The 27102-nt window shown below is 42.2% G+C and overlaps 3 protein-coding genes across 6 annotated transcripts in view; 2 read left to right on the top strand and 1 right to left on the bottom strand.

Moving 5' to 3' along the window:
- acmsd (aminocarboxymuconate semialdehyde decarboxylase) lies at window positions 1–6237 on the top strand. Its single transcript, XM_015966735.3, has 10 exons — window positions 1–163; window positions 945–989; window positions 3058–3154; window positions 3228–3277; window positions 3387–3623; window positions 3729–3822; window positions 3996–4091; window positions 4362–4534; window positions 5263–5361; window positions 5572–6237. Exons 1-10 carry the CDS (start codon window positions 107–109, stop codon window positions 5632–5634), a joined length of 1011 nt encoding a protein of 336 aa, XP_015822221.1. The 5' UTR covers window positions 1–106; the 3' UTR covers window positions 5635–6237.
- A 6758-nt stretch (window positions 6238–12995) lies between these two features.
- On the top strand, window positions 12996–24750 carry ccnt2a (cyclin T2a). Of its 3 annotated transcripts, XM_015966734.3 has the most exons (10): window positions 13001–13205; window positions 16421–16502; window positions 16588–16716; window positions 16964–17024; window positions 17523–17585; window positions 18346–18391; window positions 20947–21110; window positions 21202–21272; window positions 22503–23805; window positions 23929–24750. In XM_015966734.3, exons 1-10 carry the CDS (start codon window positions 13048–13050, stop codon window positions 24000–24002), a joined length of 2151 nt encoding a protein of 716 aa, XP_015822220.1. In that variant the 5' UTR covers window positions 13001–13047; the 3' UTR covers window positions 24003–24750. The 3 variants fall into 3 exon arrangements, 2 of the variants coding, with proteins under 2 accessions (XP_015822220.1, XP_054603029.1); XR_001573501.3 differs by lacking the exons at window positions 21202–21272; window positions 22503–23805; window positions 23929–24750 and having other exon boundaries at window positions 12996–13205; window positions 18346–18781; window positions 20947–21085; XM_054747054.2 differs by lacking the exons at window positions 13001–13205; window positions 16421–16502; window positions 16588–16716; ... (1 more) ...; window positions 17523–17585; window positions 18346–18391 and adding an exon at window positions 18433–18781.
- The window catches only part of LOC107390166 (arylsulfatase H), a 30173-nt gene continuing 26107 nt past the window's right edge, over window positions 23037–27102 (bottom strand). For both annotated transcript variants that reach the window (XM_070543937.1, XM_070543938.1), the window contains one exon: window positions 23037–27100. In XM_070543937.1, coding sequence (XP_070400038.1) covers window positions 27007–27100 — 94 coding nt within the window. In that variant the 3' untranslated portion in view covers window positions 23037–27006. The remainder of the gene's footprint in view (window positions 27101–27102) is intronic.

Consider the following 27102-nt stretch of genomic DNA (forward strand, 5'->3'; position numbering starts at 1 on the left):
TCCCAGAAGTCATTCACCTGTCGGTCACTGACTCCAAACCAGGAGCAGGGACTGTTTTCACAGCTGCTGCAAAGAACCTGAAGCTCCAGCCTGACTATATATAAGGATGAAGGTTGATATTCACAATCATATTTTACCAAAAGAATGGCCCGACTTGAAGCAGGTAGGAACTCTGAGACGAGTCTTTTATAACCTGACGCCTCGCCCCGGAGCAGATTTGCTTGGCCTGTAAACATCTGAGGGTTTCTGTTGGTTAAACGCCTCCGTGTCTGAGTTACTTCTTTGTAAAACGGGTTGAGTTTAATGACAGAAACATGAAAAAGATCTGTTTTCACGGACGTGTCAGCAAGAAGATTAACAGCTCACTCTGTAAATCTGCTCTCTCTACGGATGGTTAAACTTTAATCAATAATCCTTGGCTTCGGTCTGTTCGTTCCACCGTTTATATGTCTTTTTTACTCTGTTGGACAGATGGAGGGTGTGCTAATGTCTTTTATCTTATTCTACTTTTCTAGTACATAAAATCAAATTTATTCTAAAACCAAAATTTAGATTCAAGCTGTTGAACGTGGCTCAGGACCTCGAATTTAAAATAGAAACTTCATCAACTTGAACTATTTATCCCTTTATTATATTTTAGAAACCATATTTTGACACAGCTGATCTGCTCAGATATCAAATTCAAGCTTGACTGTACTTTAATAAACATCACTTGCAGTTTCATGTGTATGCAAACGCCTCAGCAGCCTCAGCTAGTAGTTATTTATAGAGCAGATTTCAGACTTCTGGACATTTACGCAACAAACAATCTGCAAAAGGGGCCTCCAGCAAGGTGCATGAGTGATTATTTACATGCACGGCTTTTGTCAAGATAAAATACAACCAAGGTGTGAGATACATTACAATAACTAGTATTTCATTGGGGTGATTTTTGTGTCTTGCAGAGATACGGATACGGAGGGTTTGTGCAGCTTCACCATCACTGCAAAGTGAGTCCTCTTTTTTTTACAGGAGAAACTAAAACACAGGGAAGTTTTGTTATGTTTGCTTTGCTGAGCTCACAGCAGGATAACACTGGCAGCACACAACCCACATGTGCACATGTGCACCATTGCGTTATTGAACGATTCATAAAACATATGACATTGAGGCGGTTGAGTGACTTGTGAAATGAGCTGCAGAGGAGGATGAAATTAGTTGATGATTTATAGAAATTTAGGAAGATTTTACGTAACTTGATGGGTTATTATTTAAAAAAAAGTTCTGAAAAAGGGGTGAAGAACAAAGAGCAGGTTTTATTAAGAATTGATTGCCTGCTGCCCCCTTGTGGATATATTTTAAACCCCGAAAGGAGCCAAACTATTCCAAGTCATCAACATGACCACACCACCCGAGACTGAAATTACCAAAATCAGAGAGAACCGAGACCGAGACAAGGCTAAGACCATATATATCAAAGGAAAAATTATAATGAAAGAAAAACAATATATAGATCCACTGCATGGCAACAAAAAAAGTCTCCTTTAAGTAAGCAAATGGGTGCAAGCCTGCTGTTGGATAATTACCGCATGGGCTTTCAGCTGCTCACAAGTTATTTATCCCCAACTGATGTGATGAGTTACTTCTCATATCTTAAACAACCACATCAAAAGACACATCTGGTGGTCGTGGAAAATACGTTAGTCGGTTTGAAAAGGGCAACATCGTTGGCATGCATCAAGCAGAGAAACATCTAAAGCCGGGCGTACACTGTGCGACTTTTTCACTCGTAGTGTTCAGCTTCAGCTCAAACTGTACGACTTCCTCGCAGAGCAGATCTCACGAGTCATGCGCTCACACTGCACGACCCAGTTCTCGCATGCGACCTGACTGCTCACACTGTACGTCTGGTAGCAACACGTCGGCCCTAAAAATATGCTAAAAATAGCAGTTTTTACTCAACACATCTGACTTTTTTATCTTGTCTTGCCTGTTGTCCTTCGGGAGTGCTGCAGGAGGACACACAGGGATTTATGGGGGTTGGATGAGGAAAACGAAATAAAGAAAGTAAATCTGTGTTTTGTGATCAGTTTAATTTGACATGAACACGACAAACACGCTTTCTTGACAATCTTTGTGAGTAAAAAAACGTGTAGAAACAAAAACGAACAGCGTGTGTTATTAGGGAAATAGCGAGCGGCGTTGATGCAGGATTGCACATGCGCCGTGAGCGGTTCTGATACTTTTTGGGCCGCAGCTGCTCGCAGCGCCGCTTCAACAGTGCGATACCCTCACGAGGGACGAGCGAAATATTAAACACGCCAGAAGTCCGAGCGACCTCACGATTGCTGATCGGCAGCTGGTCACGTGGTGTTAATCGCCTCTCGTAAACCCCTGTACACTACACGACACTCGGCGCAAAACTCGCCCCGATGTCGTGGATTCTTGCACGAGTGGAAAATCGGCTCAAAAAAGTGAAAAAGTCGCACAGTGTACGCCCGGCTTAAGGAGATTGCAGAAACGACTAAAATTGGATTAAGAACCCTACTGAGAATCTTTGGGATGTAATGGAGAAGGCTTTGTGTAGTTCCTAACCCTAACCCTGAAGCCACAAAGGGCTTGTTGGCAAAGACCTCTAAGTCCAGTTTCTTTCCATGAAAGCTGAGATTTAAGAAGAGCTTAACTCAGGTGTGTGTCATTGTGGTGCTGCAGCATGCAGTGCATCCACCCACTGCAAGTTGGTGTCTATGGCAGCTGGGGAAAATTGTTACACTACCAATGACTTTAGGTGGTTTTCCTTTCATCAATAAGGCATGGACAAAAGCCTTTCAGCTGCGGTCTCGAGTCGACCGGTCTTGTTAAAAACAACCAGAGTCCGCCCAGTCCGACACCGAGACAAGACCGAGTGAAAACGCACTTGATTCCAGGACAAGACCAAAGAACATTAAAATTTGATCTAGAGACCAAGACCGGTCTCGAAGCCTTCAACACTACCATCAAAAAAAGCAATCTCTACAAAGTCTGAAAAGGAACTTTATGTTCGATAAGGCAGTGAGTGACGCTGACGCTGTGTTCCAGGGAGAGGCAAAGATGATGAAGGACGGGAAGCTTTTCCGGGTCATTCAAGAAAACTGCTGGGATGCGAGTGCACGCATACAAGACATGGATCAACACGGTGTGTGAACAGACACAACAGAAATGACACTCATGGTTTCGTTTTAGCTGACGCTTTTGTTGGTGGCGTGCAGGTGTCACCGTTCAGGCCCTCTCAACAGTGCCTGTGATGTTCAGTTACTGGGTAAGAGTTCACTGCTCCAGTCACAAACAGCTGGTTTATTGCTGATCCTAAAACCACAGCAGGAACTGCAGAACATCCAAAGCTGTTGTTTCTGTACTCGATCCTGCAGGCCAAACCTCACGACACGCTGGATCTCTGTGTCCTTTTGAACGACGATCTGGCCCAGACAGTGCACAGCCATCCAAAGAGGTTTGTGGGCCTCGGCACGCTGCCCATGCAGGCTCCTGATTTGGCCGTGATGGAAATGACACGCTGTGTGAAGGAGCTGGGCTTCCCTGGTGTGCAGATTGGATCGCACATCAACAACTGGGACCTCAACGCCTCCGAACTCTTTCCTTTCTACGCTGTGAGAAATCCCCCGTCAGCATGAACAATGATCCTGATGATTGTATGTTCTTTTATGGGTTTTATCTTTAGTTGGTTTGTTTACAGTCATTTTTTTACCATACAGGCAGCCGAAAAGCTGGGCTGCTCCATATTTGTCCACCCATGGGACATGCAGACAGATGGAAGGATGGCTAAGTATTGGCTTCCCTGGCTGGTAGGTGAGGGAGATGGAACAGAAACCAAAAATATTTGGCAAAAGAAGCCCAAAAAGAAGCCAAGTCACTACAGTGGGATTAATCAAACTTTTTTAAATGAGCAGGGATTATTTAACTCATTCCTTCTGCTGCTAATCTCGTATATCTTATTTATTTCTTCTTTTTGTCTCCTGAAGGCATGCCAACTGAGACAACAATGGCTATTTGCTCAATGATTTTTGGAGGCATCTTTGAGAAATTTCCTAAACTGAAAGTCTGTTTTGCTCATGGAGGTAAAGAAAATTGATTTTCCGTGTTTGATTTGTTTGAGTAGATTGCACTAGGGAAGAGGATTAGGGCCACTGAAAAGAAAAAAGTTAAGAAAGAGAATTCTGACTTTTTTCCCATCAGGATTATTGAAGTTAGAATTCTGAGAAAAAAGTCAAAATTCTCTTTATTTTATTTTCAGTGGCCCTAATCCTCTTCCGCGTTACGCAGATTAAGACTTTAGTTTGAGAAACCTTGTTTGTCCTTTTTTAAAATCTTTGTCCATCTGTTTATAGGTGGTTCTTTTCCATTCACTGTTGGCAGAATTGAGCATGGCCACAAAGTTCGCCCTGACTTGTGTGCGGTCGACAATCGGATCAGTCCACGTAACTACCTTGGTTCCTTCTACACCGACTCCTTGGTTCATGATCGGATCTCCCTGAAGCTGCTAGTCGATGTTATTGGAAAAGTGAGCTTGATTTGTAATTTAATCTGCATACAAGAGGTGTTTTACAAAGAAATAGCTGAAACTCATACCAAAGGAGTGTAGCGATTGGTGCTCTCTTAAGTATGGACTTGGGCATTTTCAACACATGTCTAAAGGCTGTGGTTGGCACTAAATGCACTGTGATTTATTATCGTGTGATTGTTTAGCAAAACAATGTTTATTTTATATTTCCTCAGTAGGTTGACGCGGTGATAGCTTGCACACAGTTGTGTATCCCTTTTTCTTCGTTTTTCTCTTTCTGCGGGTCTAGAAGCAGACTATTGTTCATCATTGATTGTTTTTGTGGAAACCTTCCCCACTCTTCCTTTTGTCTCTTCCTTTCTCTTTCACCTCTGTCTTCGTGTCTGGTCGGAATTAAAAAGCATCCAAAAACACTGACAATGAAGTTTTAAGTATCAGGCGTGACATTAAAAGCAGATGCTTTGATGCTCCACCCGAGAGTAAATGTGTAAGGCTTGTCACCAGCATTCAGATCAATTCTGTTTGCTTCACAGCCAGACAGGACACAGGGAAGAAAGAAACGGAAAATTGAGCTTGAATTTGTAATTTAATTGGCATACAAGACGTGTTTTAAAGAGAAATAGCTTAAACTCATACCAAAGGAGTGTAGCGATTGTTTACTTGAACCTGACCTGGTTGCATCTTAATGCTGCACTCAAAGCTGCTGAGACTCTGAATTCACTTTCCAGGACAAAGTGATGCTGGGAACAGATTATCCATTTCCACTTGGTGAGCTGCAGCCTGGATCCCTAATTGAGTCGATGGATGACTTTGATGGTACACTTAAGGTATTAAAAATGTCTTCTGACAACATTTAGAGTCACAGTATTTAAACTGAACTCTACCACACAAAGTCTTGTAAAGAAATGTAAATAAATTTTGAAAATTTCAGGTGTTTGAAAAAAGCAAATAGAAAATTTAGAAACAGAAGTAAAAACATTTGATCATTTCAGGGTTTTTTTTTTCTAAGTTTTGTCTATGTTTTCTTTACTTTGCAGGACAAACTACTTGCTGGAAATGCTCTGGAATTCTTGGGTCTGAAACAAGAACAGTTTTTATGAAATAACACAGGCAAACATCAGCTCCAACTAGAGGATGACATTTGCAGAGCAATGCAAAGAAGATCCATCAAATTGAATTCCTTCTCTTACAGTGACATGTTTTTTTCCTGGCAATAGGGTGCGACATACCTAAATCTTTGCAAGCACGCTGTATTTTTCTGTTCAAGTAAGACCTTACCAACGGGATGGCCATTAGGGTCAAAAATCCCAGGGAGCACCATTTTTAAACATGTACTTCATATCGTTCAGCCTCCAGCAAAATGACAAGCACATCAGATTCCCTTTCATCACTGGCAGCAAGTGAAGAGGTAAATGTGTAAAACAATGTTTGAGTGGCGAAAGATTTATAACTGCTCGTTACAGATCAATGAATGCATTTTGTCCTCACAGTTCAGAAGAAAATATTGCATCTTATTTGGCTTCGCTTCCAAGTCTGCATCAATGTGGACTTGGGGGAAGGGTATTACCCATAATCCATTGCAGCGGGAAAAAAGGTTCAAGTGCCTTTTCAGAAAATATGTATTTTCAAGTGAAAGTAGTTAATTAATTATGCTCTGAATGTTTTAGACAAAGCAGCAATTATTATAAATGTATTTCAAAGAATTGTTTGTTTGTTTGTTTGAAAGTTGTTAAAGGTTTTTAAAAAATAGCACAGCGACCAGCATCCAGGCATGCATTGCGGTTGATGACGCAATGCTCCCTGTCCCAATTCGGTAAATATTTGCACATTTGTGTACCACACACTCGCTGCCTTAATAGGCATTTCCTCCAAGTGCACTTCACAGAAGACCACAGGGCGCAGTGCAAGTATTGGTATTGGGCCATAGACCCCTCCCATGTATTTTAGACCCAATTTTTATGATTATATGTTTAAAAGCTGCCAAAATTATTAATGTAGCGTCATGAATGGCCTCTAATTTGTGACAAAGGTCACATTTTCCCAGCTGGGTCAAGCTGGGTCGACTGTAACTTTGCCCCACGGATTAACCAAGCAAGGAGCCATGATGTCTGCTGAAAATCATCTTTATCTGCTGCTGTTCCGTCCCAGGCTGAAGGACACTTCAAGTTCACAATAATAACTTTAAAAAATAAGTTTAATAAACTGTTGACTTTATTACTGTTATTACAATCATCATCAATAATCTCTTGGTTCAGTATAAATGTATTTTAATTACTGAAATGACTTATTATGCTTTGGGTATAATAATGATTATAGTTGATAATCCTAATGTGTGTTCAGCAAACCAGAAGGTCATCTCGCACGTTAACCAGCCTCATTCAGAAGGGATATCCAGGGTAAAGGGTAAAATCATCAAATGTCTTTACTCATGACCAAGCTTTTTGATGCTGAGTGGGCGTGTTCTGAGGGTTTTGTTAAAACTAAAAATCCCGCAGCAAAGTTCAGTTCTTGAACCCACCAGGAGACGAGGGACGGCCGCCCGAGTCTCTACTAAGCATTCTGTCACGCCGATAGACTTGCTCCGAATAAACGCACCTGTTTCCAGCTGACGCAAAACTCCTTCAGAGTTACTGATTTTGAGACGCAAATAGTTCCACCAGTCGAGTGACCCAAGGAGACATCTCAGGACCGATTTGGTCGCACTAGGGTCCTTCTACCAACCTCGTGCCTGGAGGAAACCATCTCCACCTGACATCTCGGATCCAGAAGAGGGTCTCCTGGTGAGGTAGACACTTCTGACAGATGGTGTCTGTATGCTGTTTCTTCTAATAACCATCAGTTAGCTGCAAAACAACTTTCCACCCAGAAACGCTTCTCTCGCTGAAAGCAACTTTCTGATATTCATTCACGCGTCCAAAAAACTCGTGTTTTCATTTTAGCTTTCATTCAGTCGCAGGTTTGCCTTTAAAACAAGTTTAATATCAAATAATCAGTTAAAAATTGTCATTTCTAAATTGTCATTTCAAATTGTCATTTTTTAAAAGTGTTAGTAATAAATTCTTAACTTTAAAAACTTGACTCTCTACTTGAAATTAAACACAGAATGGTGTATATTTCTGGTTATTGAAAAAGCAAAGATTCCTTTAACTTCTGATTAAATAAATAAACTTTTGCTATTAAATTGTATTATCTTAAATTACACATTAATCTTTGGATTAAAAATAGACCAAGCTCGTTGGCATATTAACTTCGATCGAATATATAATATCCTAGATATTTATATAAAATAGAAGCTTCATGGTTAACTTGTTTGGATCTTTTCTCAGGATCTAACCAAACTGATAGCAAACAGTGTTGATTCTAGTATGTAGTTTAACAACGCTACATTAACAACTGGGCATCATTTCATTCACTTTCAACATTTCAATGAATATTTCGAGAGATTAATGGTAACAACTACACCTTGTCTCATATATATATATATATATATATATATATATATTATGGCATGCCGTTCAGGGAATTATTATATATTTATAGCAGAATACTGTGGTGTGAAGAGGGCGGAGGTGTGAGGTATTATCGCACTGATGAGGGCACGGGAAGGGATAAACAGACTGGGGAGGGGAAGGCTCGTGGTTGGGAGAACAGTCGGACTGCCTGAGCGGACACAGAGCCCTGGTGATGGGGGTGGGTGTCAATCGCAGCTGTTTAGGGCTGCTGGCGGTGAAGACAGCCAGCGAAAGGAGAGGCATTTTGGTGAGAGGAGGGGAGGCCAGCCGCCTCCTGTAGTTAGCCAGGGCCGGGACATGGAGAGCGCCGCGGCCAACAGCGACGACCCCCCAGACGTTTACCGTCCGGCGATGACCAGGCCGGAGGATTCAACCGCTGCCAACGACATTAGTTCCTGGGGCCAACGCCCCGGGATCTAACATCTTCACACCACAATACTTCTGAATATGGACCGAAGTCTAAATATATGGACTGAAAGTCTGAATATATGGACTGAAAGCTGTGCTTTAAGTGGGTTCGGTTTGCAGCAACATGCTCCGCCACTTCAAACTCTGTGACCTCTCGGTATACCTTTTTTAAATACTTTTTTCTAGGCGGTGCGCAGTGGTAGTTTTTCGGGTCATTTATTAGTCAAAATCTCCCGAGTTCTAAAAAATTATCTGTCCCTCCAACATCAGCCATCCACAGTCTGTGCCCAGCGCAGCCACTCCCGATACGTCGCACACGCGCTCCATGAAGGTCCGCATTTTGCGCCAAAGGTGCATCACTGCCGTGAGACGCACAGCGCATTCAGCCCCGTCAGCACAGAGGAGACACAAAAAGAGACGATTTATCCAACACTGTGCATGTTCCCGCAATGACAGCAGCAGCACCTGAACAGCCAGTGGCTAAATGGTTAGATGCTCAACAGGCAGGAGGATGGAGCTAGACATATATCCAAACAGAAATATAGATCATTAGCAAACTCTGACCGGGTTGGAGGAGTCTGATCGCTGCTGCAGTCAGCTTGATCTCCGACGGGGATTTCCAACTCGCAAGGGTGGTGGGGGTGCATTCATCCACCGGTTTGGAGTACATCCAACAGTCCCAGAGGACCGGTCGTTATTGGATTCTCAAGAACTCAGATTACCAGTCCACTTCGGCCCTGTCTATAACCTTCACTCTTTCACTCCAAAGGCCCAACAACATGAGTTTTTTTGACTGATGGTCAGTGCCATCCCAAATGTTATTAATCTCTCTCCTCCCTTTTCTGTCCAAAATCATTGAAAGGGTGGCTTTCAAGCAGATCACAGAATACCTCTCACAAAACTGTCTGATTGACCCTTACCAATCTGGGTTCAATAAGGGCCACTCCACTGAAACGGCTCTGTTAGCAGTGACGGAATCCTTAAAAGAAGCTAGAGCGACAGGCAAATCGTCAGTGCTTATCCTGCTCGACTTATCGGCTGCATTTGACACTGTCAACCATGGCTTCCTTTTGTCCACACTCTCTGGCATGGGCATCACAGAGAAAGCACACGCCTGGTTTGAATCATACCTCACAGGACGATCATTCAGTGTATCTTGGCTTGGACAATCCTCTACCATGCACCATCTTGCCACAGGAGTCCCTCAGGGCTCTGTACTAGGACCTCTTCTCTTTGCCATATACACTACCTCAATGGGTGAGATCATTCGATCACATGGCTTCTCTTACCACTGCTATGCAGATGACCCTCTATCTGTCATTTCCACCGGACGACCACACTGTCTCTGTACGAATATCAAACTGTCTCTCTGACATATCAAAATGGATAAAATCCCACCATCTCCATCTCAGCCTCTCTAAAACTGAACTACTTGTCATCCCAGCAAAACCATCCATGCAGCACAATATCTCAATCCAGAATGACTTCCTATCTCTGGCTCCTTCAAAGGCAGTTCGAAATCTGGGTGTTGCGATTGATGAACACCTGACCTTTAAAGATCATGTTGCCTCTGTTGCTCGTTCATGCTGCTTTGCGCTGTATAATATACGAAAGATCAGACCATACCTAACACAACATGCCACCCAGCTCCTGGTGCAATCTACTGTTATCTCCCGCCTCGATTACTGCAATGCCCTTCTAACTGGTCTTCCAGGCAGTACTGTGAGACCTCTTCAAATGGTCTGGAACGCAACGGCCTGTCTGGTCTTCAATCAGCCAAAAAGAGCACATGTTACCCCTCTGTTCATTGAGCTCCACTAGCTACCGCTAGCAGCCCACATCAAATTCAAATTGCTAACACTAGCATACAAAGTCCGAGATGGTACGGCTCCCATCTACCTGAATCCTCTTGCAAAGGCTTACGTCTCGGCCCGGCCGCTCCGGTCATCACAGGATAGTCGGCTAGCAGTGTCTACACCACGCTCAGGACAATCCAGACTCTTCTCATGCATCGTTCCACAAATGTGGAATGACCTTCCAAGCACGACCAGAACAGCGGCTTCCTTTTCAATTTTCAAGAAACTCCTGAAGACCCTGCTCTTCATAGAGCATCTTCTAAACTATCACCTTCCCTGCACCCGTTCCCCTCTCTACTGTCCACTCCTTGTTCCCTCCTCTCCATGACTGATGTCACTGTTGTTGTTGTTATTGTTGTTGTTAGCCTCAAGGGCAATATGCCGATTATCACTTGTAAGTCGCTTTGGACAAAAGCGTCTGCTAAAAAATAATAATTATGTTACAACAGGGTGTGCTTTTAGCCTACCAGTGTTATGAGTGTTAAAGAGAAAATGACAGGGAGAGAAACAATGTTTAATATCATTTTTGTTGCTGGAAATAACACAAAAGCATTGTTTGTACCATCTGTCAGTCAGCTGATGGTTTCACATATGAAGGGGTGTCCCCATCACTAGTGCTGCAGGAGTACATCTGCACACCGCTTAGGGCAGGCTGTTTAAACAGTTGTTAGGAAGATATATATTCAAAATATCTAAAAATCTATTGTTTCTATTAAAAAACATTCCAAATAATCCATAATAACCTTCTCAATATGCACAATGTTCATTTCTGATAAATTAAAGAGTCATTCACCCCCCTAGCATTATATCCACCCACTCTTGTTAAAAAAAATGCACTTTAAGATGTCATCTGGTGGATCAGGAGAGCTGTGGCGCAGAGGAAGTAACTGACAGCACCCTCCCCTCAATGTCCATCAGAAGCTGGGTCTTGGTACGTGGCATGTCACCACTCTGGTGGGGAAAGAGTCTGACATGGTGTATGAGGTTGAGATTACAGCTTGATATAGTCGATCTCACCTGGATGCATGGCTCTGGCTATGGAACAAGTCTCCTTCATAGGGGCTGGACACTCTACCTCTCTAGAGTTTCCCTAACTGAGGTGCAGCGCAGGAGTGGGCAAACTCCAGCTTGACCCCCATCTTGGTGCCTGCATGTTGGGGTCTACCCCAGTGAGTGAATCAGTAGCCTCCCTCTGCCTACATGTAGGAGGATGGATCCTTACTGTCTGTGCGTATATGCACCAAGCTGCAGGTCAGATTACCCACACCTTTTGGAGTCCATGGAGGGTGTGCTGGAGAACAATCCTTCCAGGGACTCCTTGATGAGACCATGGAACAAGGGCTTTGAACTGATTGTGGTCCACGATTCAGCGCCTCAGGAGGGGTAAATAGTGCGCTACCAACACTTTATAGTGGGAACGGTGTGCACTTGACTTCAACTCAGGCCATAGTGGATCAGTGAGCGGAGTATTATGGAGACCTCCTCAATCCCACCGGCATGTCTTCCAGCAAGTAAGTGGAATCTGTGGACTTTGGGTTGGGCTCTATCTGATGCTGAGATCTCTGAGGTGGTCATAAAGCTGCTCTTGGCAAGGGCCCTCGGGTGAAAAAGATACATCCTGAAGTTCACTAAGGTTCTGGGCATTGTGGGGCTGTGTTGGTTGACATGGCTCTCTCTCGTATTGTGTGGGACAGTCCCGCATTTTCATCACTTTTCTCACATCCCGCAAATCGAGACTCCTGTCCCGCATTATTGACAGTCTCCCAATTCCAGTTTCAATCTTGCATAAACTGTGCGGAGAAAGCTGCTGTCAATCAAACTAGGAGGCAGAATTTTACCGCGGGTCCGAAGCGCTTGGAGTGCACACCCAATCCACCAAAGCACAAACGTCACTCAGCACGAAGGACAGGTGAGCATGGAGGATAAAATGGTGCTAAAATAAACTCCGGGGCTAAAAGTGTTCAGGGAGACTCTGTCATTTTTTCGTGTCACGGTGAGGAGTCTGATGTGATACAGAGCAGAAAATCAGAGTTATATATACCCTATATATATATATATATATATATATATGTATGTATATGTATGTGTATATATATATATATATATATATATATATGTATATGTATATATATATATATATATATATATATATATATATATATATATATATATATATATATATATATATATATATATATACACACAGATGTTTTACTGATGGGAATTATTTAGTTTGGTAATGCATCCGTTATTTAATTGTACTTTAGAATAATTGTGTATTTTAATATTGTACACCATGATTTCAAATAGAAAATCAAGAAATCTTGATAAACAATAAAGTTGTTCTGTCAAATGAACTTTTGTCCATCTTAACTGGTTAGTATTTACAAAGCATTTTCCTCTCTTTCTTATGTCCAGTAACAAAATAATATATAATGAAATGCATCCAGCCTAAATGCTTTTATGAATTAATAACTCCCTCGGGTGGCAAGGTACATTTTTTAAACTGTAAGATTTGTATTTAGACGACATTATACATAGTACATCTAGCCTATTTGCTAAAATATGCTGATAAAATGTGTACAGCATGTTTCTGCGTAACCACACAATTTAATGAGAGCTGCAGTGAGTGGTATTGGACAGTAGGTGGCAGTAAGAATCTAACCCGTACGTTGTTTCTCGGCCAGATTACACGTCACTTCCGCTTTCTTGACGCTGAAGTGATCATTACGGAGTAATGGCGGCATGCCGGGGCTCTTCGTCGAAATGGTATTTCACTCGGGAACAACTGGAAAACACGCCGTCCCGCCGCTCTGGAGTAGAGCCAGACCGAGAACTCTCCTACCGGCAACAAGCGGCGAACCTGATCCAGGATATGGGTCAAAGACTCAACGTGTATCCTTTTAGTAACACGCTGCTTCTCGTTAGCTTAGGCTAACAGTTTGGGCCCATTAGCTCCTCTAACCCGAAGGTGATGTTGGGCAGAGAAAGTGCGAACTTTTAAGTGCCTTTAACGTGTTTTTAATTGCAGCAAACATTCTTTTTAACATTTAACTTGCTATCGTTATCGTTTAGGTGTGTCGCCGTCTTAGCGCGCTGCTATTAGCGTGCTAACTGTTAGCGTTCCAAAGGCCATCAATACGGGTTGGGTTCGGTGTGGTCTAGTTAAAATGCGCTAATAATAGGCTTTAACATGGCTGCTCGTCTTATTTTCTACTCGATGTGTTTAAAATGTGTCCGTCGTTTACCGACTTTAAGTAGGTTTAATTTGATGAACGTCTCCCCTTTAAAGTGGTTGTCCAGCGCGCTGTGGCACGTGCTTTCGTTACGTAATTTAATGGAGGGTTCTTTAAATCCTTTTAAAATAGGTTATATTTAGGTGGCAATGCTTGAAGTAAAGTATCTTAATGGAAAAAAGGATCTTGAAGACGTTTGTTCGTAAATATAAATAGTATTTTGATTTTAAACTTCTTACACTTCTGAAGTTGGCATGTGGCAAAACAAATAATTTGGTAACGCTATATGTCAAAATTATGTGATGTTTAAACATCACTTATTAAATAGCATGTGCTATGTTGTATATTGTATCACCAGGAAGGCACGGTTTATATCAGGACTCCCCTACCCAGCATGTTTCAGTCGTTCCTCTGCTCCAACACTCCTGATTTGAATCAGTGGTGATTAGCAGGCTTTACGATGTGCTTAACAGGTGCTTCAACCATAAATTCAGAAATGCTGGAGCAAGGAAACATCTGAAACATTCTTTATAAAGGGTCTCTGGTGGCATACTCCTTTCCAACACTAGTCTCACTCAACCATCTCTGTTATGAAATTTTCACTTTTACTTTATAGTGCTATATATCTCAGGCACGTCTCTTATGTGATCCACATTAACAACCCAGGGTGCATTTTAGGCCCTGTCCACACGTAGCTGGGGATCTGCCAAAACGTAGATATTTTTCTACGTTTTGGCCTGTCATCCACACGAAAACGAAGTTTTTTCACACGAAAACTGATCTTTTTAAAAACTCCGGCCAAAGTGAAGATCTGCGTTTTCTCCGTTTTGGGTGTCTGCGTGTGGACAGACAAAACCGGAGTTTTAAGGTCCGCAACGTCGCTTTCCGTGACAAAAAAATGCTGACATCACGTGTGCGACCTGTGTTTACACTAGCCGACAGCATGGATGCCCTCAGAGCTGCGCTCGCTTTATCAATTGTCCAAGCGCTTTTTGCTTGTTTGTTTTTGCAAGCGGAATTACTGCTCCCTGCGGAAGACCACAGACGAAGGACGAGGTTAAGAACGGGGGAAGTACTGCCGCCTACAGGTCTGGCATGTCCTTAACAACGTATTTATCCGGGTACGTGTGGACAGAGTTTTGTTTTAAAACGAGGTGGTGTGGATGCAAGTTTTTGGAGGGGCGGATATTCGTTTTCAAAAAACCCGGCTATGTGTGGACTAGGCCTTAGTGACATCTGGAGTCAACAATGTCTATCACTGTGAAGGATCTCAAAATAAATGTCCTCGCCACCCTTATTGCTGATGAAAATTTGTACTCTATAGTTTTACATTTGCATTGAAATGGTTAAATAATTTATTTTAAAAATGTAACACCCTTTCTGTGTATTTTATTAATGTCCAGGGGTCTCATTTGTCAAACATTGCGTAGAATCCGTACTAAAACCGTAATTAAGCTCAGCAAAAAAAAAAAATGTACTTGTGCCAAGTAGGTTTGTGATCTGTCAAACATGGAGTACGCACAGCTGCACGCAATCTCCGCTTCATGAATCAGAAAGTATCTAGAAAGGTTCTCAGCTGCTTTTTAGTCACATCCCGCCCTCACCACGCCCACTTATTGCCATAAATAGTCAATGCAAAGTGCCTTGTGGACCTCGTGCATATACAAAAGCCGACTGTTGCAGCTCTCCGCCAATGACGATGGCGATCGTAGATCAAGGCAGATCAAGGAAGCACAATTTCACAGAAGCAGAAATTGAGGTACTTGTGGGTGAGGTGGAGAAATGAAAGGAAGTGCTTTTGCAAAACAGAGAAAATCCACGGGGTGGCACAGCGTTGCTGAAGCCGCCAATGTTGTGAATTCTTCAGAGATCTGTGGCGGATATGGAAAGGTCCATTCGGGATTTGATCCCCAGACTCCCAGGTGAAAGTCACGCGTGCTAACCAATCACCCAGAGATCTCTCATGTCTAATGGGCCATTCCCAGCTGTACCGGGTCGGCCCGGGCCGGGTAGCCCCAGTCGGCCCCAGCCTGGCCCGGTTGATTCCACACATCCTTGTCTTAAGCCCATGTGGGCTGATTCTTCCCACCAATCAGAGGCTTGCTCTAATGGAAGGTGTAAATTTGCTGTCAGCATTGGGTGTGTTGGCGCTGGTCGGCCTGAAGCAGACCCCCTCGAGAAGAGGGCTGAGAATGAGCCTTGGTTGGCCCGGAAAAATACCAGGCCACCCAGATATGTAAACAACCTACGCTACCCGGGCCGACCCCGTAAGTAAGTAAAAGTTTATTTATATAGCGCCTTTCAGAGATATAAATCACAAAGTGCTGTACAACATGATAAAGATCAGGGCAAATACCTCTAACCAATTAAAACATCCGAAAAACAATAGCAGTGATAAACGTAGAAAATTAAATCATGAGTATAAACAAAGTGAAGATGATGATGGGAATGGCCCATAAGTTGCCAGGGTGCATGATCATTCGGGTCACAGTGACAGCACACAGACGCATGACATTCCGTCTCAATCTGTCCCCCTGCTGATATTCAGCATTCCGTATTCTGCGCTTCAGGGTGTGCGTGTGGGGGGTCTTGTTCTGTGTGAAAACGAAGCAGTACAAGTGATAATGCTGCAGGATTTCATAATTTTATCCTTCTCAGCAGCAGCACTGCAGGTGCTCTCCATGTCCAACATGTGCGTAAGCCAAGTCCTTAGTCAACTTAAAGTTGCGCACATTTTTCCGCTAAGTTTTCTTTCATAAATCCCAAAGTTTGCGTGGAAAGTTGCTTACGCAGTTTTCCGACTCCGTTTTGTGCGTAAGCAAGCTTGATAAATGAGGCCCCAGCTAAATAAAAACTTCCTTGACCACCTTCCAGCTCGCAATTAACAATAAACACATCTATTGTTTATATGCATAGATTTTATATGCAGCATTCTTTCGCCAAATTCCATCGAAATGTAAGTATTTTAAATATGACGATTATGTTGACCCACTGCAAGTTGGTTTTTAAACTTAATTGTGTGTTTTGTTTTTGTTTTACAGGTAATATCTCCAACCACCTTGTTTTTGGCTGCAAAGGTTGAAGAGCAACCCCGTAAGCTTGAGCATGTGATCAAAGTTGCACATGCTTGTTTAAATTCACAAGAACCTCCTCTAGACACAAAAAGCAATGTAAGTTTGGGTTTCTCGAGGTTAAAAACTCTTAAGGTTGTGTTTTTCCTCTTTTTTCTTACTGGTTACGGTTTCATTTATGTAAAAATGGCTGTGTCACGTTCCGCCGCACTTGCTTGCAGTTGGTGTGTACCTAACACCCACCCATACGTAGAGTCCATGTCTGGCCGTGTTAAAGCACTTGTTAGGGGTTTAGATTAATAGACTCATTACAATTGTTTTGTAATGACTGTCTATCAAACTTCAGGCATACCTCCAGCAAGCTCAAGAGCTGGTGATACTTGAATCCATAGTGCTGCAGACCCTGGGTAAGTAGTGGTGACTGGAGTGGATGACTTGAGAGCTTTGTTTACAGAAATGACTGCTGGTTAATGGCGGTAAATAAAACCATGTGTCATTGGTTATTAAATGTGTTTTATCACAGCCTTAAAATTATTAATCATCTACTCTGTGGTTGGCTTGTCAATGTCATATTTTACTGAGACATGTAAAGGTGACATGTTATTTTCTTGTAATGACTATTAGCTTTTTAATGTAATCTTTACGAGACTAGAGTGGTGAACCGTTTGGACTGAAATATTGATTAAACTTTGTAATGAGACATTTTTGCCTGCCAAAAACAAACAAGTCTCATACACTGAATAATTGGCATTCAAATTTCTTCATTCATTTTTTAAATACCACATTGAATCCAAAAAAAAAACCAGCTAAAAGTTGAGGGATTCTCTGGTTTGTTGCAATTTTAAAGTAACATGTCACCTCCCCACTGTTTGTGTTGAACTCACCTGTTATGTATTTTGTTCCAGGCTTTGAAATTACTATTGATCACCCACACACTGATGTGGTGAAATGTACCCAGCTAGTGCGAGGTAGAGGCTTCCTTCTTTGCTCTTGTTTGTCCCACCTCAGATGTGGGGTGGGGATGAGGGTGAAAACAATGCTGATTTAATGGTCACCTGACCGCAATAGCGTTTGATTTTCTGTTGAGTTTGGTTTATGATGTAACATTAAAAAAATGCCCAGTGGTGCCAAGACTGAGACGGATTACCCAGAAATGCTTTGTCAGAAAATGGCCTGTTTTATTTAATCACGTGGCTGAAAAAATACTCAATTCTGCTTTGGAAAGGTTCCGTTTGTGAGATTGGAAACGGTTGGGAAATTGGCTTGTACAAATGTTATAGTTACTGAAACATATCAATATACTGCTAACTGTAAAAGCTACTTTAGCCAAAATGACCCCAAATTAGCTCAAAATCTTACATGACAAAGCAGTGTGTAAAACTGGTTATTTACAAATAATCTAAAGGTTACTCTTGATTAAAACAATAAAAACTGCATTACAGGAAAATCAAAAATGTATTATTTATGGACCAAATCTATTGGCTATGATTTATTTTTGCATAAAGTTCTTGCAAACCATTACCATAAAATTAATCTGGAGTTTTAGTTTGAAATTTGCTCCATGGCTCATTTTTAAGAAAGAAAAAAAAAGGTCATCTTCTCAGTCTTGGTCTTGGCTTGGTTCATTGAAATTAACTTAAGAATGGTAAATCTTAAGTTAAATTACTTTATTAATGCAAAATATATTAATTTCCCCCTTTTTTGTCTTTGTGCTTTTCTTTTTCACAGCAAGCAAGGATCTGGCACAGACTTCCTATTTCATGGCTACCAACAGGTTGTTATCCTGCCCCTCCTTTATTGCACTTTGACTGCACACCATAGCTTCCTGTAATGCAGGGTACCCTTTCAGTGTCCAACCGGCCCTACATGCACTGGTGGTTGTTGGGACGCTTGCCTCCTCCCCTCAGCTCCCCTCCCTTCCTCAGAGGTAGCGGGAAAAGGGTGGCTCGTAGCGTTACCGGCCCCAGTCGCAGTGCGGTGTATTGTACAAGGGAGCACGTGTTGGCACAGATGGGTTGAATGCAAAATGTGAAGTGTAGTGGTGCGCTTGAAAACCACACGTTTGTTCGGTTGCGAAAAAGTGCATAATTCTAAAAGACACTGGTAGCCTGAATATCCGCTAAAGATTTCACAGATGTAAACATTTCTCGTAGAGGTCTTTCTGGTAAGTACTGCAGATTAATTTCTGAAGTTTTTTTATCATGTCACTTTGTTTAAATTACAGTTTTGTAATTGTAACTTGTTGTTAATTGCAGATTTATTGTTTAGTCTTACATCTTTTATTAGAAGATCAAGAAATAAGCTAATAATGCTTCATTTTAAAAGCCTTCGGAACATTACATTGATGCTTTTAGCTGGGATTGGTCCACTTTAGCCGCTCCATGTTGAATAGTTGTTTAGAGCTACTACAAGTGAGATGAAAGCCTAAACGTGAACATAAAATAGGATTAAACTTTTTAAGAGCTTTTCAAGTACAACTGAAGCCTTTTAATATTTAAAGACTAGTGCAGCTATTTACGGTTAAAACAATTCAATTAGTGATCAAGTAATGCAATGTACACATGAAGGTTAAATACTTTTGATGGTTTACTACAGGGTATCTGCAGGTCCTTAAAAAGTCTTAAATTTGCTTTTCCATATTTAAGGCCTTAAAAATCCTTAAAAATGACAAATAATCCTTCAGTACAGTTCCCAAAGGTCTTAAATTACCAAAGACCCAATAAACAAAATTATTTCATTTCTATAAAATTTTCGTGAATTTCTAGTTAGTGTTCAGCATTTTTTGTGAATGATAATGACAAAATCGGAACCGCACACATCCAGTTGGTTGTGAATGGGGGCTATTTTTAGATGAGCACATTAGCTGGTTAAGCTAGTGGGAGCTTGTGCCATGGGGAAGTGCAAGTCAAATGGTAACTGGATGGCTAATCCCACGTTCGCGACGTGGTTAGCACCGGTTCCAGGCAATAGCTGGAAATTATAGCTTAAATTACATTTAAAAAATAGCTTAAATTTGGTCAGAGTGGCCTTAAAAAAGGTCTTAAAAAGTCTTAAATTTGTCTCCCTTAAACCTGCAGATACCCTGTAAATCCTTTTTTAATTAGAAATGTCTTGTTCTGATGGCCGCCATGACGAGATAAATATCCAGTTGTGGTCGCTCACTGCGTTAGTTATATTGTTTAAATGGTCCTGATAAGATGGTGGGGAAACTAAATGGCCTTGTGCTCGGGTGTAGAACGGACAAGTCCAACATTAGCACGTTTCTTTATGCAGTAAACTTTCTCAGTGGCCTAGTGGTAGTGTCCACCCTGGGACTGGAAGACCAGGGTTCAAATCCCGGTCGGGTCATACCAAAGTCTTTAAAAATGGAACCCAATGCCTCCCCGCTTGACACTCAGCTGTAAGGGTTTGGATTGGAAGTTAAACCACCATATAGTTCCCGAGCACAGCCGCAGCTCGATGCTCCCCACAGGGATGGGTCAGATGCGGAGATGGGTTTCACCAGTGTGGGTGGGATGACTAATGGGACTTAAAGCCCTGAACTGGCATAGCTGAGCATTGTTCATTACTGCCATCTGCTAGAGGAAAGGCACTAACCACATCTAAAGTTCTGATACAGTTGGTTGAAAGTAGCAGGATTTAGTTGGTAGATGAGTAAGTGAATGCTCTTAAGTTTATACAAAGTTTAACGTTGCTTACATTTAAAAGTATGTGTGTGATTTTAGAAGTTAAACTCTAGTCAATAAGTAAAACCTCTGGTGCAGTAAATACACAAGCTGTTTCACCAGAGGTACTTGCTTTCATTCTGCAGAAAGGAACGGAGACTTGGTCTTTAAAATAGTTATCATGCTGTATTCCCAGTGACTCCAAGTGTTTGTTTACTTTTGTGTTCAAACTCTTTGCAGACACTTGGTTTGAATGTGTGTAACTTCAGGCGTCGCTCACTTTGGTTATACCTGACAAATAAATAAATGACACCCAGCAAAGTGAAGTCAGAGATCTTTGTCAGATAATTACAGAAATTATTGACTCGTTTCACCTAGCGACACGTTATCTCAGTGTTTCAGATGATCAGCAAGCAGAGTTCTCCAGTTAAGACCAACATTTTCATAGATCAGAAGTGAAATGAAATGCTGTTTAACATTTAAACATTTTCATTGTCTACATAATCAGTTGTCAGTAATGTTACTGATTAGGACCCCACGCCTGCAGTGTTTAACACAATCTGCCCCTTCTTTGTTTTTGTTTTTTCTCCACATGTGGGATGAATTGACCCTCCCCCCTCCCTGGCCTGAATTATTTCTTCACATGCCCTCGTATATCCCACAGTCTACACCTCACTACCTTCTGCCTCCAATACAAGCCCACAGTGATTGCCTGTGTATGCATTCATTTGGCCTGCAAGTGGTCCAACTGGGAGATTCCAGTTTCTACTGATGGGAAGCATTGGTGGGAGTATGTGGACAGCTCTGTAACCCTCGAGCTGCTTGATGGTGAGATGGTAGCATTAATTATTTCAGATCTTGTCCATGGCTTTCACTTAGAACGGTTTTCTAAATGACTGAATGCTCATTTGTTTTGCAGAGCTGACAAACGAGTTTCTGCAGATTTTGGAGAAGACTCCTAGCAGGTTGAAGAGGATACGAAACTGGAGGGTAAGATGCTTGCCATTTTAAGCTTAATGGTGTTTTATGACTTCATGCATTATGTACATACTTTTAAACTTAAACCATGCTGTTAAAATCCCTGTTGTATGGGATCAGTTAACTTATACTATGTATTTAGTAGGGCTGTAGCGAAGCCTCGACGAAGTCGACGGCTCGATTCTAAAAATTTGTCGACGTCAGATCCGGAAGTCGACGCACCGCGCCCACTTGTTGCATCCCCAGGAGTTTGTAAATAGAGGAAGAATCTGCCTGTTTTTCCTCTAGTTCGCCCTCTTCTCCGCCTTCACTAACATCTCCGCCAAATACCGAAGACCCGGAACAACGTCCGTCCACTACTAGATTATTTTCCTGTTTTGCCCCTTCGTCTCCCGGCAACGGACAACAACTTCCGGGGTCAGATGCGCTGCTTCGTGTCTATCGCAGATGCAGAAAATCACCGGGAGCGCTTCTCCCTTCATTAAGGAGCTTCTTTCAGACACGAGGAGAGCTGTTTTGGTGGTAGCAGTCTCTCCTCCATGCTGGTCTGTTTGCTGCCGGGTGTTTTTGGTTTATTTAAACTTGGTAACTTGAACTTAATGTTGGTAAAGCTACTGTTAGCATCTTCGCTAACAGCTTCTTGCGTTGGGATAAGCTGTTACGTATGTTTTGGTTTAGAGTTCATCTTTTTTGTGGTGTAGATCTCCCTTTCATTACATTTAGAGTGTTGTGGGTTTTCGGTTTAGTGTAAAATACCACCTGAGTTTGGTTTAACCCGTAAGACCACTCGCCTCACGCACATAAGTGACCAAAACAAAGCAGCATGGAGACACTCCATCTTCTACCACCTCTCAGGCAGCAGCCTGCACTCCCAAGTTCTACACGTCACCAGAACATAACCAACCAACACAATAAACGCAGTGTTATACAAAATGGAAGGCCTGTAGTGTTTATTCTCTTACAATAAGAATTTATCAATTTTTTTGAGGAATTTATTGAGATTTTCTGGTTTTTGTTAATTGTGCAATAGAAAAATAATCATTAGATTAATTTTCTAAATAGTCATTAGAATAGTCGACTATTCGATAAAATAATCGTCAGAATAATCGTTTTAAAAATAATCGTTTACCCCCAGCCCTAGTATTTAGTGGATTTCATGCTGCAATTTTTTTTAAATAGCTCACTGTAGCACAAATTTTAAGAATATGAACTTAATCACAATCTTTTAAATCTGTTGTCTAGGCAACACAAGCTGCCAAAAAGCCCAAGCTCGAGAACATGCAGCAGGGGGACAACTCATTCCCTGGGCCATCGATGCTTCAGGACCACAGTGATGTCTTGCTTCCTGGGGCTCCCTCATCCAATTCGAGCTTTTCTAAAGCAGTCGCGGCTTTCCCTGTGCCCATGCCTGGACATTCCAGAGGAGCCCCCTTGTCTCTGGACAGCATGGCTGCCTCATACAATCCAGCTAGCCACAACGAATGGCCCCAGGGGGACCAGTGCCAGACTGGATACCCTTCCACCTGTGTGAAAGAGGAACCCCTCAGCATTCCTATCCAAGAGCCTATGCTGTCTTTACAAACTTCCACTTTGTCTTTGCTTCAGCACCCCCCGCCTTTTAAAACTGAAAAAACTATAGATTTAAACCTTGTCAAACAGGAACCAAAAGGAGCTGGTGAAAGTGGATTGGGCAAGCAGAACCTAGCATTTCAGTCTCCTTATCTTCCATCGGCTCTGCCTCTTCATCCACAACCTTCAGTCCAGAAGCTGTCTCTGGATAAATACAGAGAAAAACATTCTGCAGAGCTGACTGTCCCTGTCCAGAAGCAACGGCTGGAGCATCTTGGGGGTGTAATGGACTGTGACATGAAAGTGGACTTGGTTTCTCCTAACGCACCATCCAACATTACCCAAGTAGATCACAGAAAGCATGCACAGCCTCATCTAACCTATGGTGGTAACATCGCTGCCTCCCCAATGAAAATCAAAGCCTCTTCCTCCTCAGCCTCTGGTCATGATAGGCGCCACTACGGTGAGAAACGAGACAAAGGCTCGTTTAAAGTTCGCCTGGCGGTTCCTGGCTCCAGTGGCAGTTCTCTGACAGAAAAAAGTGGACAACCAAGCAAAGATGAGCTCAAGATGAAGATAAAAATGTCTTTATCGGAACGCCACAGCTCGTCAGATGAAGGCATGTCTGCCAACAGCAGCAAGAATAAGCATTCCAGCCCTCTGGTGACCAAAGAAAAGCAACATCGTGGAGCAGATCACAACCTCCATCGCTCCCACAAGCACAGCCACCCCACCACACACAGTGGCAATGGTCGAGGAGGCACAGAGGCCCCAGGGGGTGGCGTGGGTCTACTACGTGGTCCTCCGGGACTGGTCGGCATGGAGGGACTTGGTCAACCATCAAACCCTTTGACTTCATCCTCTTCCCGTAAGAGAATGTACCATGAGACCAGTCACAACCACCACCCATCATCCTCTTCTTCAAGCTCTTGCTCCAAAGTGAACAAAATCTCCAAAGGTGGTGCTGTTGCTGCAGGTACTTAATCCTTTTCTTTCCCTGTTCCTTTTCTTTGATCTTCTCCTGTACCAGTGTGTCTCGTCTGGCTCACAGCTCTTTGTCTAACTTCCCTCCCATCCTTTTCCTCCTTGTCATACCCAGGTGGACTGCGGACCGCTCAGCAGTTCCCCCCTCCTAGTGAATCGCCACACGAAGTGGGAGAACAGAGACACTAAAAACACTATTCTATAGTCGTGGCCAGCACATGGAAGCAAACTACAACTCAGACTTTAGACTATGCTGACCTTCTTGTCAAGTGCCCTAGGAAAAATAACTATTTTGTGATTATAAACCCTTTACTGATCGGAGAAACGTTCTGCAATCAAAAGTATTGTAGAAGGTCTTGATTTTGAGACGAGTTAAGCTTCCAGACTGTCTTTTGACTTTGTTGGTGTCAAATTGCTGCTCAATTATTCTTTTTCCTCGAATGGGTCAAAGAATGTGGAAAGACGGATGTGTGTGACATAAGTTGAGTGCATCTCCTTCATCGGGAAAAGTTCCTTCCCAATATGTAAGACTTTCATATGAGAAAATAGTATTACAAGTTCTATAAAAACGTGGAAGATGCACTTTCTTCTTTTTCTTTATTTAATTGAATCATGTGTGATCGTGTAGAAGGAGTCGGATGACCAGCTGGAAATGGCTTGTTTGCTGGCATTTCGTTTAATACTGTTGATGGATGCAAAATCATTTCCTAAATTACTTTATTGTCTTGGTTTCTTTTCAGACATAAATACTGTGCATTTGACTTGCATGTTAGTTATCAAAGGGATTGAAAAGAAGACTGCTTGTTTACAAAAGAAATTTGAGAAAAATGTACATAATTTTTTTTCTATGTTTAAAAAATGTTATTCCATGACTACTCAGGTTTGGAGCTGCTTGTAATTATACCAAGAAAACTATAAACCCTACAACATAGTTTTATTTTGCTGATCAGTGTGTCATTGTGTGAATGACGGTTGTTTCTACTATACACAAAAACACTATCTCAATCAGTAATTTGTGCCAATAAAAGGACAACCTCGTAGAACATGCGGCTGCATGGTGGCGCAGTTGTTAGCACTGTTGCCTCGCAGCACAAAGGTTGCAGGTTCGAAACTCTGCTGCGGCCTTTCTGCGTGGAGTTGCGTGTTCTCCCCATGCATGCGTGGGTTTCCTCCGGGTACTCCGGTTTCCCCCACAGATCAAAACATGCCCTATAGGTTAAAAAAAAATGTAAGTCGCTTTGGACAAAAGCGTCTGCCAAATAAATAAACATGTTAAGCTGAAAGCCAAAGTGTTTGCCTCTAAAATAAAAACTGGAAATACTAAAGTTCCCATAAGGTGCATAAAACCAGCCTATTGAAATAGTGGTTTAAATTGTTGAGAAAATACATGGCAAACGTATTCATTCCCTTATCACTACAGTAATGCGGTTGTGCTCGTCTGTCGTGAAGAGAGCTGGGCTAGAAAGCGAAGCTCTCAAATTAGCGGTCGATCTAAGTTCCAACTCTCACCTATGGTCACCCAGCTTTAGGTAGTGACCAAAGGAACGAGGTCATGGATAAAAGAGGCCAAAATGAGTTTTCTCTGCTGGATGACAAGGCTCTCGCTTAAAGATGGGGTGAGAAGCTCGGTCCTCTGGGAGGGGCTCTGACTAGATCCACTGCTCCTTTACATTGAAAGGAGCCATTTGAGGTGGCATCTGGTTAACTCATTCACTGCCATTGACGACTAAAGTCGTCATTTTAGATCCAACCGTTCACTGCCAGTGACGACTAGTCGTCATTTGCATTTTTTTTTTTACTGTTTGAGCATCGGAACGATCCCCCGCGCTGAGAGAACAAACATCTCAGCCCTGAAGCCGATCTTCATCCGCATACGTCACATGATCAGGAAGCAGACCATCCATGTATTAGGAGATCGTTTTGGGCCGTTCCTGTAAAAAAAGTGAGGCGTGAACCGGAAAAGCATCTGCCGATCACAATTCAATAACGGATTATGAAAGAACGGATAACGCTCGAAACACACAGATTTTTCTTGATGAAAGAGGTGAGTCTCCGCTTTGTTTTGGTTGTTTTGGCATCGACATAATCCTAGTGTGCAACGTTCTGTGACTCTTGTAAAAACTGAGAAACGCTGGCAGCGAAGGCCGTTAGCGATCAGGAAATGGCTGGCAGTGAATGAGAAATGCCTTCTGGACGCCTCCCTGGTGAGGTTTTTGTGCATGTCTAACTGGAAGGAGACCAGGACACGCTGGAGGGACTGTTTCTCCAGGGAAGTGTGGGTCTTTCTGCTTAGGTTGTTTAACCTGCGACCCTACCTTGGATAAGCAGATGAAAATGTGTGGATGGAATTCCCCTATCACAAATTTCCTCTGTCATTGTACAAAATCTGTTCTTTATTCATTTCTGGTTTATTCCAGTGTGCTAAACCTGGAATGTACCTGATGTGAAGATTTTTACATGAAATAGCAGTTGGAAAAAGATTAAAGTAATAATCTATAACATTTTCTCCTATTCAGTTTTATAAATAAACTTTAAAAAATTCCATCTTGATTCTAAAAACTGGTTGTTTAATATTTGTGCAGGTTTCAAATGTTAGACATTCCTCAGGAGTATTCTTCTAAAACCCTTTTCTGAGCATTTGCACATTGAAATCGTGGGTCAGACTAAGCTCTACGGGCCATAATTTACATTAATAAAACACTTGGATTCAAAGAATATTGATGTACGTACATCAGTTTTGAAATTCATTTAAATTTTATAAGTTATACCATTTGAAAAGGTATTTGATATTAAATTAAAGCTTTTCCTATAGTACCATAGCCACGCTACAGCACGGTGGGTCACAGAACAAATGCCAGGGTTAATAGTATGTACACTGTCCCATTTAGTTACAGTTTCAGTGTGTTATTCCAAAGGGTTCAAATGAAGGCAACTGGACTTTGGTTTTTTGAAGACGTTTCGCTTCTCATCCGAGGAGCCAAAACTACAATGGATACCCCGCCTTTTGTTTTAGCTCGTTAAGTAACAGACAGCTACAGCTTATAAGCTTGACTCCCATATTCCAGTTATAATTGACAAAGCTCCTCGGATGAGAAGCGAAACGTCTTCAAGAAACCAAAGAAGTCCAGTTGCCTTCATTTGAACCCTTTGGATTACCATGACCTGGATGACTGAGAACCTTCACCAGCATATTTCAGTGTGTTACTCGAGATTTCACATTTGTTGCCTTCTTTGGGATAAAGGAATGCTTCAGGAGTTGGTTAGCCGATGGCCGTAGTTTCTGGTCACT

This window comes from Nothobranchius furzeri, chromosome 14 (genome assembly GCF_043380555.1).
Source record: "Nothobranchius furzeri strain GRZ-AD chromosome 14, NfurGRZ-RIMD1, whole genome shotgun sequence".
In the NCBI taxonomy this organism is placed as follows: Eukaryota; Metazoa; Chordata; class Actinopteri; order Cyprinodontiformes; family Nothobranchiidae; genus Nothobranchius; species Nothobranchius furzeri.

What these genes read in the sequence shown, in the direction of transcription:
- acmsd (XM_015966735.3), top strand. Translation starts at nt 107, where the DNA reads ATGAAGGTTGATATTCACAATCATATTTTACCAAAAGAATGGCCCGAC. An exon ending in AGCTTCACCATCACTGCAAA is followed by an intron (nt 990 to 3,057) that starts GTGAGTCCTCTT and finishes GCTGTGTTCCAG; the next exon opens with GGAGAGGCAAAGATGATGAA. An exon ending in TTGGCTTCCCTGGCTGGTAG is followed by an intron (nt 3,823 to 3,995) that starts GTGAGGGAGATG and finishes TGTCTCCTGAAG; the next exon opens with GCATGCCAACTGAGACAACA.
- ccnt2a (XM_015966734.3), top strand. Translation starts at nt 13,048, where the DNA reads ATGGCGGCATGCCGGGGCTCTTCGTCGAAATGGTATTTCACTCGGGAA. An exon ending in ATGGGTCAAAGACTCAACGT is followed by an intron (nt 13,206 to 16,420) that starts GTATCCTTTTAG and finishes ACCACCTTCCAG; the next exon opens with CTCGCAATTAACAATAAACA. An exon ending in AGGTGGTGCTGTTGCTGCAG is followed by an intron (nt 23,806 to 23,928) that starts GTACTTAATCCT and finishes TGTCATACCCAG; the next exon opens with GTGGACTGCGGACCGCTCAG.